The sequence below is a fragment of the Podarcis gaigeae genome (assembly GCF_964106915.1).
Source record: "Podarcis gaigeae genome assembly, chromosome: 12".
Classification (NCBI taxonomy): Eukaryota; Metazoa; Chordata; class Lepidosauria; order Squamata; family Lacertidae; genus Podarcis; species Podarcis gaigeae.
The window spans coordinates 38746476-38760013 of NC_139688.1; the positions used below are offsets into that span (position 1 = coordinate 38746476).

The window sequence follows — 13538 nt, forward strand, 5'->3', positions numbered from 1 at the left end:
TTTAAAAAAAACACAGCATAGTCTTCTTGCTCATATTATAGGATCTAGCAGCTCGTTCTGTACACCACATAGAAGAATCCATTGTCCGAGAAGTGCAACAAGCACTTCTAACACTTTCATGTATTGTAGGCTGTCACCCTTTTCAATCTCACATGTGGAAGAATATTCCATGTATTTAAATATATTAAGAACTTATGCACACAAATACATGAAATTTTTGGACACATCAGTTCTTTTTCTCAAACTATTGATGAAGCTGATGAGAAAGAGCAATTTGCTATATGCAAAGTCTCTTCAGAACAGGCGTGCTTGCATCTTTCTGCCCAAATTTTCCAGGAACAGCAAAGTTCATCAAGCGATCATCAGCATTTAACCAGTTCTTTGTTTGCTGGTGGTGCAGAGACTTCTTCGCCACACATAAACTGTTCCTAAAATAGATATTAAAAAATAGGTGTCATACATTTTCTCAGTAGTCACTGCCACCCTCGTCTAAAATTCATGCTGAATTTGTGGCCCGCAAAATGATTACAATTATATTTTGCAAGCAAATTATTTCGCCAAGTGCATGGATGTCTCAGAAGGTGAAAACTGAAAATAATGGGTGATAACAAGTGTCACACGAGTCTCATGCAATTAGACTTCCTCTTCTTCTACTTCCCACTGTAGCCCCCTCCTGCAAAATCTGATCTCCCAACCTGTTAAGAGCAGATTTTGGGTGTGCATGGGAAACTGTCGAGATGAGGAAAGGGAAAGCCCTGTAGGCTCAAGTGTTAAATCAGTTCTGATAGCTGGTGAACACAATCAGATGTCACCAGATGTATGGATCCTAGGGCTTCCATACATTCGTGATTTTAAAGGCAGAATTGATGTTTGGGGGGAATTTCTGAAAGGTACCGCTTTTTCTTGGATCTGGCAAGTCAATTGGGGGCGGGGGGGGGGTGTTTTTGTGAAGAAAAAAAAAGCTGAACAACTTTGGGTCTTCCTTTAAAAAGTTCAACAACTTTCAGGGTGTCCTGGTTTTTATTTTTTGAAATATGACAACCCTTTTAGATCCAGACCAACTTAATTACACTTAGTTCCCACTGAAATCAACAGGACTTAAATGAGAACAGCAGTCTAGAACAGGGTGGATTTGATTTAAATCAAATTGATTTAAACCACAATTTAAATCACAATTTAAATCACTAGTCAGTAAGACTTGATTCAAATCATTTTTTTTACAGAAAGACATTCCCGCTGGTATAATCTTAATATTTACAACCAGATAAAGGTTTCATTTTTGGAATAATAAATTTCCCGAGTAGTTTTTACAGTTATATCAAAAATTACTGATTTCGTTATACTATTAGAAATACATAGACAAATAATTATGACATTATTGAGAGGTTTAATAAGGTAGCTGTTTATATTTGGACAACTTTTCTGCTGTACTTTATTGGAAGGAGAAAAATAATCATTTCCTTAATAACAATTTAAACAATTTATTTAACTAAAATGATAACATTACAGCATATGTATATCCATGTTTGTTAACTGATGTGGTTAAACATAAAAAAAACCCTTAGACTGAGTTTCAGCACACATGAAAACGAAAAACAAATCCTTATTTCCTGATGAATAGCCTTTGGACCATAATGTAACTTAAATAGAAAACTATGTTTAGAAAGATTTTTCCCTCCAAAAACATTTTATTTTAAAAATCCAATTTAAATTAAAAAAAAGATTTATTTTTTTTAAAAATAGGACTTTTTTATTCTCATTTTTTAAATCATTGCTTTTTATCCACCCTGGTCTAGAACAAACCAAACGGGAACGGAGAACACATCCTGGTAGTCATAGCATGAAACATGAAACCTGTGCATTTGTTGCCTCAAAGCTTTAACTGTTCCTATAGCACTGTTTACTATAATTGCCCAATACTTTACATGAAGAACAAGAAAAAATTCATAAAGAAGTGTATAGGGAAAGGCCGTAGCTCACTGGTAGAGCATCTGCTTTGCATGCACTTCTAACATTCAATTCAATCCCTGGCATCTCCAGGAAGGGATGAAAGAGACTCGCATCAGAAATTCAGGAGTGCCACAGCCGGTCACTGTTGACAATGAGCTAGATGGGCCATTGGTTTGGCTCAGGATAAGGCAGCTTCTTATGTACACATTTATGAGGACACATTTATGAGGACAAGCACCTCAGGTGCCCCAGACGACTTCTCACCTTATCGTAGATTACTTTTACTATGAGTGAGCAGCTTGGACAAGTGGCTACTTCTTCACCATTTTCCAGATCCTCCTGCAATGACACACAAGAGTCTATCATCGCCTGGACAGGGCAAAGCAGTAATCAGTCATTCTTGAAGGAGACGAGCACTTCCTTGTTTGTGATAAAGAGTATCAGCACAATTCAACCCTCTTGTCAAAGGCTAGTAAGATCCAAGAGGCAGAGTAGAGAGCCATGTAGAAGAAAATGAAGGGTAGAAGCAGGAGTAATAATAATAATAATTTATTATTTATACCCCGCCCATCTGGCTGGGCTTCCCCAGCCATTCTGGGCGGCTTCCAACAAAATATTAAAATACTGTACAGTAATGCATCAAACATTTAAAGCTTCCCTAAACAGGGCTGCCTTCAGATGTCTTCTAAAAGTCTGGTAGTTGTTCTCTTTGACATCTGGTGGGAGAGCGTTCCACAGGGCGGGTGCCACTACCGAGAAGGCCCTCTGCCAGGGTTGTTGTACCCTGTACACTCTCTGTTCCCTGTACACTCTCAGAGGAAACAGCCCCGTCAATAACCCCAGATCCAAACCTTCTCCCTATGTATGGAGATACTTCTGAATTCAGAATAGACGCGTGCGCACCCCACTCCGCTTACCCGCGTGATGAGGAACCGGTCCCCGCAGGGACACGGGTAGCTGTAGGTCTCCGTCTCCTCATCGAACTCGAAGTCCTCGATCTCCACTTCGTCGTGGAAAACAGACATGCCTCAGACCGGATCTACCGTCTCCCCGATGAGCAGGTTTCTACTAACGCCGACCGGGAGCCGCTGGAAACGGGAAAAAACTGCACGCCGCCATCTTTGTCCCGGGTTGACGCCACACAGGCTCGCTGCACCAATCGGCTGTCAGGAAGAAGAAAAAAGCGAACGACGTCACTCTCGCGATGTCTTGGAAACCAATCGTGGATCGAGTGCACCCGAGCAACACATGGACGGAAGAAATAGGAAAAAACCTATATCGGCTGCATGTGAGTTCGAAGCACCCGGTTACTGTTTCCGCCTTCGAGAGCGGAGTGACGTCGCTCTGCCCCTCTGCGTCTCTATGGTGAAGCCCTTCTACGCTTTCTTAAAGGGCGGGAAAGCGAGTTCCGATACTGGGCCGGAAGTGCCGAAATCATAGCAGCGGACTTTGGCTTCCCGCCCCCTCTTCGCAAGATGCCGTTGTTGTGCCGGAGAGGAAGTGGCGGTGCGGGTGCCGGTTGCTCGTGACTGGGCCTATTAAGCTGAGGCCTTCGCTAGGCCGGGCGGCGCGTCCTGAGGGAGTCAGCGGAGTCGCCTCCCTTCGCCCTTTTGGACCCCGCGAGAGGCGGGTGAGTCTGAAAAGGGACCCGCAAGAGTAAGGGCAACCCGGGGTTTCTCACACCGGAGCGAAGCCCCTTCAGGAGGACTTTCACTGGGCTTTACTTAGGATGTGCTTATTTATTATATCGCATTTATATCCCACCATTTTTTTAATCCGAGGAGCTCGAGGTGAGTCTCCCCGCCCCACAATCACCCCCCACAACAACCCCGTGAGGTAGGACAGAGCGAGCGAGTGAATTGTTGGCCCAAGGTCACCCAGGAAGCTTGGTAGCCCATACAGAATGTATACCTGAAGGAGCGTCTCCACCCCCAGACACTGAGGTCCAGCTCTGAGGACCTTCTGGCAGTTTCTCTTACTTCAGGAAGTGAAGTGACAGGGGACCAGGCAGAGGGCCTTCTCGGTAGTGGCACCCGCCCTGTGGAACGCCTTCCCATGAGATGTCAAGGAAATAAACAACTACAGAACTTTTAGAAGTCCAAAGGCAGCCCTGTATTTTTAATGTTTGTTGTTTTATTGTGTTTTCATATGTTCAGGAAGCTGCCCAGAATGGCTGGGGAAACCCAGTCAGATGGGTGGGGCTATAAATAATAATAATAAATTTTCTGTTTGTCTGGAGGGACAATGGAAGACATCTGAAGGCCCTATATTAGGAAGCCTTTTTTAAAGTTTGTTGTCTCGCTGTGTTTTTATATTTAAGTTGGAAGCTGCCCAGAAGGATTGCGGCAACCCAGTTGGATGGGTGGAGTATAAGCTGTGCTTTTCCCCCCTAGGAAAATACAGTCGTACCTTGGTTTGCGAACGTTCTAAAACGTTTTGGCTCCTGAACGCCGCAAACCCGGAAGTGACTGTTCTGGTTTGCAAAATATTTTTGGATGTCCGACAGGGCTTCAGCTGCTTCCTATTGGCTGCACATTGGTTTCCAAACGTTTCGGAAGTTGAACAGACTCCTGGAACAGATTCTGTTCAACTTCCAAGATATGGCTGTAGGTGCCAGTACTCACCATGAAGTTGTTACAGTACGTGCCACACTTTTTAACAACAACAAAGAGAGGTGCCGGTACTGCGTAACCTTGAGTTCCCCTTCTGAAAAAAAGTACTGAGTACAGTGTAGGTAATAAATTATTGTTATTAGAATTTGAATCCTGGTCTCTCCCAGGTCCCGGACAGACACTAACCACTACACTGCCACTGGCTCTTTCCGACAAAGCTTTCCTTCCCCCCTCCCTGCTCCCCCACACTGACACAAGAAGAACCCTGCTGTGTCAATCTAGGTCAATCCATCTGTTTGTTTGCTTGCTTGCTTGCTTGCTTGCTTGCTTGCTTACATGGTTTTTTTACCCCTTTTCTCCCATCCCCAATTTATCCTCACAACAACCCTGTGAGGTTGGCTAGGCAGAAGGATAGTTTATGAAGGGGATGGCTGAGTGGGGATTTGAGCCTGGTTCTAAGCGCTCCATACTGGCTCTCCCATCTAGTCCATCATTCTTCTTGCCACAGTAGCCAATCAGATCCTGAAGGCAATTGGTGCCCTGCTTCTGGCCACTCCTGCCGAAGCTGGCATTTATTGGCACTTCATGGTTATTGCTGGGTTTTTCATATACCCCACTTCCTGTTCAAAAAGCATTTTGTGTTTGTAAAGTATGGCATTGTGACTAGCTTTTATTGTGTTTGCCTTCAGGAAAACTTTGAGGGATGAGTCAGTATTGGATGAAGAACCTCTTTTATATCTCTTAGTAAGAGTGGTTTGTTCTCCAGTGGGCTGTAAACTGAAAATTGGAACTGCAGGTTGGTTAAGTTTAAGTAGTTCTTGCCTACATTTCAGCCTAATGGTAGATCATTTTCAGTGTCTTGTCAGTCATAGTTGTTAATGAGCCATTTCAGGTGTCAAGATTAGTCCAAACATAAGAGATACATGAGTGCTGTGGTATCTGAAATAAGGTGCATCTGTTCAGTTCAAAGTTTGGTGTTAAGGCTGCACTCATTCACACACACACACTTGTGTGTGTATAAACTCAGGGATGTACTTATGAGTAGATGTACATAGGATTGGGCTGCAAAATAGTTTTGTGGAAAGTTGTAGCCTGAAAACTAAACAAACTGAGCACACCCAACATAGAATTATAAAAAAATAAACACACAGCTAACCTAGTCAAAACAAAAACAAATCCTTCCAGTAGCACCTTAAAGACCAACTAAGTTAGTTCTTGGTATGAGCTTTCGTGTGCATGCACACTTCTTCAGATACCTGGTATCTGAAGAAGTGTGCATGCACACGAAAGCTCATACCAAGAACTAACTTAGTTGGTCTTTAAGGTGCTACTGGAAGGAATTTTTTTTGTTTTGACTATGGCAGACCAACACGGCTACCTATCTGTAACTAACCTAGTCAGTTGTAGTTCTCAAAGGCATCTGTACCAGAAAGGTTCTGACTGTCTGGAAAATGTTTAGGCTCTGATCATATCTTACCTTGACATCTGGCAGGTTTATTTCCCAATATATTTGTTTCCCATTATTTAAAATAGACCTCTCAAGTGACTTCATTTGGCAAACTCTCTCTTGCATCTGTCACATTTTGATGCAAACAAGTAGGGCTTTGCAAAACTGAAAATAGTACAAAAGATGGCTGTCTGCAACCAAAACACAGTCATTGAGGTGTGTTACTTTCAGCCTGCAATCCTGTACAAATTTATTTATGAGTAAGCTCCATTGAAATCAGTGGGGTTTATCCTGAGTAAAAATACTTAGTGTTGAGCAATATGTACACTACATTTCCACAAGTGAAACAATTTTTTCCCCTATGTATGTGTCCATAGTACATTGTCCATTTGCTTTCTCTGATGCCTAGGACAGATATAATGCTCACAATATGCTATCTATGGTTAGGAGATTTTTAGCATGTATTGGAATCATGAGTATCTTATCCCTCCTTTTGCATGGGTTTGCCCCCACTCTTCCTTTTTCAGACTCCATAATGCATCACTGTTCAAGATAACCATGCTCAGACCACAGTTGGTATAGTTGTAATGTTGCACCAAGGAAAGGAAGATTTATGCATGAGATGAAAGGAGGATGGTGAGGCAAGAAATATATGGATCCCAATCAGCTCCATTGTTGTAGTCATGATTTTGAGATTAACACAATTACATCAGCATTGAGCCTGATCACAGATGTTGGATTATTCTTTGACAGTGCAATTCTATACATGTCTACATTGGAGTAAGTCAATGGAATTTAGAATTGCAGAATCCTAGAGTTGAAAGGGACCCTGATGATTATCTAGTCCAACCCCCTGCAATTCAGGAATATGCAGTTGTTCCTTTGGGATCGTACCTGTAACCTTGGTGTTATCAGCACCATACTCTAACCAACTGAGCAATCCTCTCAAGAAAATGTATATGGAACTGCAACCTGAATTACCTATTAGTTGAATCTAGTTTCACATATCGTAAAATCCAGGCAGAAGAATAGGATTCTGTTCAGCGTTTATCTTAGAAAACGAATACTGTTGTTTTATATGATCTACCTATCATTCTTTCAAATGTATAGCAAGATTGTAATGATTTTAGTTAACTTGCGGAGCCAGTATCTTTTGTCCCTGCTTATTTAATTTAGCATCCACATGTGCCCAGAAATGGTGATAAATGTATATACATCCCCACCTGTGTTTGAATATATCTGTAACAAAGTGTTGTGAAAGCTGCCAGCATTCATGGGAGAGATAGAGAGAGGAAAATGTGAGGGAGAACTGAACAGGTTTGTTTGTTTTATTAGCTAAATGTGTTGACATTATAAGAGAGCTCTGGAGATTTGATGACTTTAAGGAGTCAAGGAGTCAACCACTAAGCTATTCCCAGTGACATAATGAGACTAATACATGTGTATATCAAAGTTCGCAGAAATGGAGCTAAATCATACAGAAGAGAAACCTCATCTTGGTTCTTGAAGTGGCTGATTGTTCTAAACTACCTCCTTAATGTCATGGAAAGAAACATTTGGGATTTTGGGAGGGTATTGCTTCTTAAAGTCAAAGAGATTATCCACCAGCAGATGTCACTAGTAGACACAAAAAGTGTACAGCATGTTGCAGCTGTAAAAGCCTATACAAACTATTGCTGTGCACGTAACACACTTGAAAATAGACAACAAAAAGAGTGGAATATTAAATGCAGTAGTTGTGTCTGTGTTATAAAGCTGTGAGTTGAAACACTATAAGAAGCTGATGATCTGAGCCACAGTCAGCTCCAGGTCTTGTTTTTGCTGACTGTATAGAGCTTCTCCATCTTTGGCTGCAGAGAATATAATCAATGGAGCTTTGGACAGCTTCCAACAAAATACAAAAAATAATAAAATCTCAAACATAAAAACCTTCCCTAAACAGGGCTGCCTTCCATTGCACACACACAAACACACTGGCTTGTAGTACATCAACACATTCCCTAAAGGGCATTTGTTAACTTGAAGAGACATATATAGTAATGAGAAGAATCTTGTCTTCGGGTTAGGTGTCTTTGACTGAAGCAGCTGTAGTCTGAGTGAGAGATGTGTTTATGATGTGAGTGCCTGTTTCATGGAAAGTTTCTGTGATGTCAGCAGTCCAGGAATGAGATCATTTCACTTACATCACCAAGCCAGCAGCATACTTTTTGTGATAAGTAACTCCTCTTTTAAGTATTTGGAAAATATGTTATTTTTTTCTCCTTAGAATTGTACAGGTCTGCTGTTTGACACTATTGTCGATACTTGCTAATTGAACAAGTATTTTAGGAAACTGAAAAATCAAGCTTTTCAAAAAACTTAAAGAAAACTACAATTGTTAACTGTGCTGTTTTTTTAAACTGCAGGTGCTTGTAAGACTAGAGAACGCTATGCTCTGTGCTGCTGTTTTTGCTATTCCTCCGTTGCTGAGAAGTACTGCTGGAGTTCTTCCCATCTGTTCTTCTATCTTACATCTGAAACATGCGGCGCTATGTTATTGCACAGTAAATGGGTAAGATGTTTGTGTCCTCTAAATACTAAAATACATGTTGAGAGAAATGGAAATATCCCCATAATACATTTATTACACTTCTTTAAATTTATATGTCACTTGTAATGTCAAAAAGCCCTGAGGGGTTCGCAAATCACATTGTCATTTACATACCCGAGCAGATTAAACCAAAAAAACATATTCACCCTTAAAACAGCAGCATATGGGAAACAATCCCATAGAGTCTTCTACAAGTCCATTTTCCCAGAACCTAATTGGTGACCACCTCGAGAAAGCTTGAAGGGATACATTTTTAACACCCAGTGAAACTGGAGTAAATATTATCACTGATGGACCTCCAGAGACTTGGTGTTTCACAGAGGATGCTGCAGCCAAGAAGGCCCTCAACTGAGTCGCCACCCCTTGGGGCTCAGCTGGCAGTGGCATCCCAGAAAGGTTTTCCTCCAGAGATCTCAGTGGCTGGGCTGGCACATGACAGGAGATGAATATTTGGGTCATTTAGGGCTTTAAAAAACAAAACGGGCTTAAAAGTGAACAGGCAGGGTAGAGCAGATTGTGGAGAATAGGTGTTACGGTGACTCTGAAATGGCATGCTGCTCAGTAATCGGTTGGCAGCCTTGGACACCAGTTGCCGTTTCCAAGCCATTTTCAAAGGCAGCCATGTGTAGAGCACATTGCTGTAATCCAGGCTTGAGGTCATCAGGGCGTGGATCACCATAACAAGGTCCAGGAATGGCTGTAGCTGCTGAATCATCTGCAGCACAAAAAAGTGTATTTGGAACTTCAAAGATGGATCTCGGAGTATCCATTCGTGCTTCAGGCACCCCATAACAGTTTGTCCAACCACCTCCTAGATTCAGAAGCTGCCCACCAACAGTACCTCCTCCGTCTTGTCAGTTTATTGGTTCTCAGTCATCCCATTATTGTTTCCAGATACTCATTAAGTACCTGGAAACAAATCCCTGGATAAACTCTCCTATTATCTTCATACAGACGTTGAAGATTAGAAAATCTTATGGATGATAAGTCTATGAACCATGATAATTAAATGGAAGCTCAATATTCAGAAGTTCTATACCTCTGAATTTTAGACCCTAGGCACAAAATGCCCATTCCCTATATATGACTTTCAAAGGCATAATGATGGTTACTGTTGGAAACAGTGCTGAATTTGACAGGCTTTGTCTCTTCTGGCGGCTCAGTTCTGTTCTTGGCCTTAGAGTTTTGTTCTTAGTGACTAGCGACAACTGAATCCCAACTTTAAACAGGCCTTCAATGAGCTTTTTTATTTAAGCTATACAATAAAATTGGGTAATTACGGTCTTAATTTGTCTTTCATTCAAAGCAACATGAAATCAAAAAGAAAGCCAGATCATCTGGAGAGAACAGCACATGACTTTCGACAGGAGGTTGGTATCATACAGCCTGAAATCTACCATGTGCCAAAGAACTTGGATAAGTTTGGTTGAGACTTGGCCCTTCTGTTTAGGGAAGTTTTTAATATTTAATGCTGTATTGTTTTTAACACTTGATTGGGAGCCGCCCGGAGTGGCTGGGGAAACTCAGCCAGATGGGCAGGGTATAAATAAATTATTATTATTATTATTATTATTATTATTATTATTATTATTATTATTAATTATTCTCTGTGATTCTGTTTCGTTTATCATCTTTTTGTGATTACACGGTTTCAGTATGGCTTGTTTCTAACAAGCAGTAGTCAACATTAACACAGTTTGTCAGGTCAGACAAAACAACAAGCTGCGGTTAAGGAAAAAGGGAAGCAAAATCTCCCAGACTCCTCATGACTGTGCTGGATGAGTATGAAGGGAAATGAGGGACAGTCCTATTCTGCTTCTTAGCTCTAGCTCAAACCTGTTTCCCATAACAACTTTGCATGCAGGATCTAGTCATGGCTATAATATTTTTGTCCACAGATTAGGTCACAGGTTAATGTGAACAGGGTAAGGCTAGTCATTTCCTACCCTGGGGCTTCACTGGGGCCAGCATGAAAGCCGTAAATGATTTAACTAGCGTGACTGTTCTTTCGTTGCTGTTGTTTGACATTGTCTATTAAAGTTATATTTAAAAAAGTGTGTTAGCTTTTAACTGGCAAGTGTCCTGTTGTTTTACTGGACAGTAGACATGTTCAAATATTTTTTTTAGGGAGAAATTCATTTCCTGCCATGTGTTTCAAATTAAAATGTAGCTTGGTTACATTTCATTTGTTAGACGCCAATCCTGCTGGATGGGAAATGACAGAGTCATAGCTGGAATTTGATGAGATTATGGTGTTGGTGGTTTTGTTTTGTTTTTAAAATCTCTGTACTTTTGGACCTGCACAAGTCATCTGAAGAACCTGGCTTTTCAGAATATTAAAATATCTGTAGTGAACACAATAATTCCAAATAGTAGTTTAGAGTGTGCAGACTGTAAAAGTCATGAAAACGCAGCAGAGTTAAGGAATGGTGTAGATTGAGGCCTTTGGAGAGCCCCATGGTATAGTGGTTAGTGTTCGACTAAGACTTGGGTTTAAAGCCCCATTCAGCCGTGAAGCTTGCTGGCTGACCTTGGATCAGTCACTGGCCCAGTTTGCACACAAATTTAAACCATAGTTAGATATAAAGTATGGTGTAATAAACACAAGTGGTTTGCTGCACCCATTCTCCTGACTGTGTCACATGGGGGAAGAAACAAGGTGGTGTCAAGCAAACCTAGGTTTGTTAGGGCTTGTGGTTGGTACAAGAGCCTGGGCTCAGACATTACAGTACAAGAAGCCAGACTCTGGTTTGTTTACGTGGCACAATCAGATGCAGCAGTGGTGCAAAGTCCAATGGTTGGATGTTACATGAAAAATAGCTCAGCATTTCTCAGCCTAAGCTACTTCATTGTGTTGCTGTGAAGTTAAAATGGGAGAGGGGGGAACTGCCCAGAACCTATTGGAGGAAGACAAAGGGCCTTCTAAGTAGTGGCGGCCGCCCTGTGGAACACCCTCCCATCAGATGTCAAGGAAATAAACAACTATCTGACATTTGGAAGACATCTGAAGGCAGCCCTGTTTAGGGAAGTTTTTAATCTGTGATGTTTTATCATGTTTTTAATATTCTGTTGGGAGCCGCCCAGAGTGGCTGGGGAAACCCAGCCAGATGGGTGGGGTATAAATAATAAATTTATGTGCATGCACACTTCTTCAGATACACACGAAATGCTCATACCAAGAACTGACTTAGTTGGTCTTTAAGGTGCTACTCGAAGGAATTTTTTTTTATTTGACTATGGCAGACCAACACGGCTACCTATCTGTAATAAATTATTATTATTATAATAAATAAACTTAAAATAAATCCCCACTACTGTTCCCAATTAGACCATCAATAAACTCGGTTTCCTATCCATAGAAGAACACAGTGATGCAGAGATCTTAAATTCATAGAGGCCCCCCCCCCCCCCCCCCAGTTTATGGGATTTAGCGAGAGAAAGGCATCAGAATGAAATTCCTAATCCTTGGGAATAAAAGAATTGCAAGGCTATCATCCTAAACGCTTCCTGGGAAATAAGCCCCACTGTACATAGTGAGACTTACTTCTGCATTAGCATGCTGTGGGTTGTTCTGTAGATGTTTGAGTCATGTTTGTAGGACTGAGACTGAGTTGTCTCATTTCAATATTGGTGATGGATGACTGGAAGGAGGTTTCAGCACTTGGGATATTCTCACCATTGAAAATGTTGAGATTCTTTCTTGAAACAGTAGTGGTGGTATTGGTAACAGTGATTTTTGTCTTTTAGATCATTTCGCAAGCAAAAGTGTGTGGAATCACCAGCGAATCTGAAACAGTTAAACGTCTCCGTCTGGCAGTCACAGATAAAGAATTTACTTTTAAAGCAGGACAATGGTAAAGTTCCTTCTTCTGGATTTATTAAACAAGAGGGGAAACTTTTGAGGGCAAGCCTAATTTTTCAAGACATTTTTGCAAATTTATCCAAGCAATCAGCTTCTGTGGTATTCACAGAGACATGGGCTTCTCCTCTTCTCAGCTTTCTATGAAACAGCTGGTAAAAGTGGTTTGGGAATTTGTCCAAATTTTATCTCCCTGCTCATCAAATAGAATAAACCTCAATTATAACTCTTTTTGCATCGCCCCAATTTGTCGCTTTGTGCTACATTTTTTCCTGAGAGAGCTGTATCTTAAGAATTCCAAAAGCGCACTCCACATACAAATCTCCTGGGCGACAGAGTGCTTTCTGTGCCTGTTGCAAATGATTTTAGTTAATATCGCCACGTGTTGCAGGAGAAACCTCTTTTGAAGACTTTCAAAAGCAGGTTGCATTACAGCATGTGGGAAGCCACTGCTCAAAGAATGAGAAAGTCAGCAGTTTCACAGGGAATGCCCTGTGCATGCCTCATAGAATCATAGAGTTGGAAGGCACCTAAGGGTCATCTAGTCCAGCCTCCCGCAATGCAAGAATCTCGGCTAAAGCATCCATGACAGGTGGCCATCCAACCTCTGCTTAAAATCCTCCAAGGAATCCAACACCTCTAGTGGCAGTCTGTTCCACAGCTGAACAACTCTTACTGTCACAAAGTTTTTCTGAATGTTTATTCCAAATCTCCTTTCTTGTAACTTGAATTTGTTGGTTCATGTCCTGCCCTCAAGAGCAGGAGAAAACAAGCATGTTCCCTTTTCCATGTGACAGGCCTTAAGCTACTTGAAGGTTGCTTTCATATCTCCTCTCAGTCTCCTCTTTTCCAGGCTAAACATACCCAGCTCCTTCAAGTGCTCCTCATAGTTTCCAGACCCTTGATCATCTTGGTTGCCCTCCTCTGCACATGTTCCAGCTTGTCAACATCCTTTTTAAATTGTGGTGCCCAGAGTCGGACACAGTATTCCAGGTGTGGTCTGACCAAGAGTTATTTGGATCCTGGGCACAGCTGGATCTAAGTTCAGTGGTACCTCGGGTTACATACGCTTCAGGTTAC

The 13538-nt window shown here is 41.5% G+C and overlaps 2 protein-coding genes across 2 annotated transcripts in view; one reads left to right on the top strand and one right to left on the bottom strand.

Moving 5' to 3' along the window:
• DPH3 (diphthamide biosynthesis 3) lies at positions 1 to 3007 on the bottom strand. Its single transcript, XM_083706156.1, has 3 exons — positions 2868 to 3007; positions 2215 to 2289; positions 1 to 428 (listed from the first exon to the last, which is right to left on the bottom strand). Exons 1-3 carry the CDS (start codon positions 2973 to 2975, stop codon positions 363 to 365), a joined length of 249 nt encoding a protein of 82 aa, XP_083562282.1. The 5' UTR covers positions 2976 to 3007; the 3' UTR covers positions 1 to 362.
• Positions 2974 to 13538, top strand: part of OXNAD1 (oxidoreductase NAD binding domain containing 1) — a gene marked incomplete at its 5' end in the record, with an annotated part of 26551 nt that continues 15986 nt past the window's right edge. The window contains 5 exon segments of the mRNA XM_083705942.1: positions 2974 to 3339; positions 3341 to 3580; positions 8415 to 8560; positions 9906 to 9969; positions 12347 to 12453. Coding sequence (XP_083562068.1) covers positions 2974 to 3339; positions 3341 to 3580; positions 8415 to 8560; positions 9906 to 9969; positions 12347 to 12453 — 923 coding nt within the window.

Bases quoted from the DNA above. Each gene is read 5' to 3' on its own strand.
- DPH3 (XM_083706156.1), bottom strand. From the start codon at position 2,975: ATGTCTGTTTTCCACGACGAAGTGGAGATCGAGGACTTCGAGTTCGAT. The intron at 2,290-2,867 runs GTAAGCGGAGTG...GTGTCATTGCAG, and splicing joins ACCGGTTCCTCATCACGCGG to GAGGATCTGGAAAATGGTGA. The intron at 429-2,214 runs GTGAGAAGTCGT...TATCTATTTTAG, and splicing joins TAAAAGTAATCTACGATAAG to GAACAGTTTATGTGTGGCGA.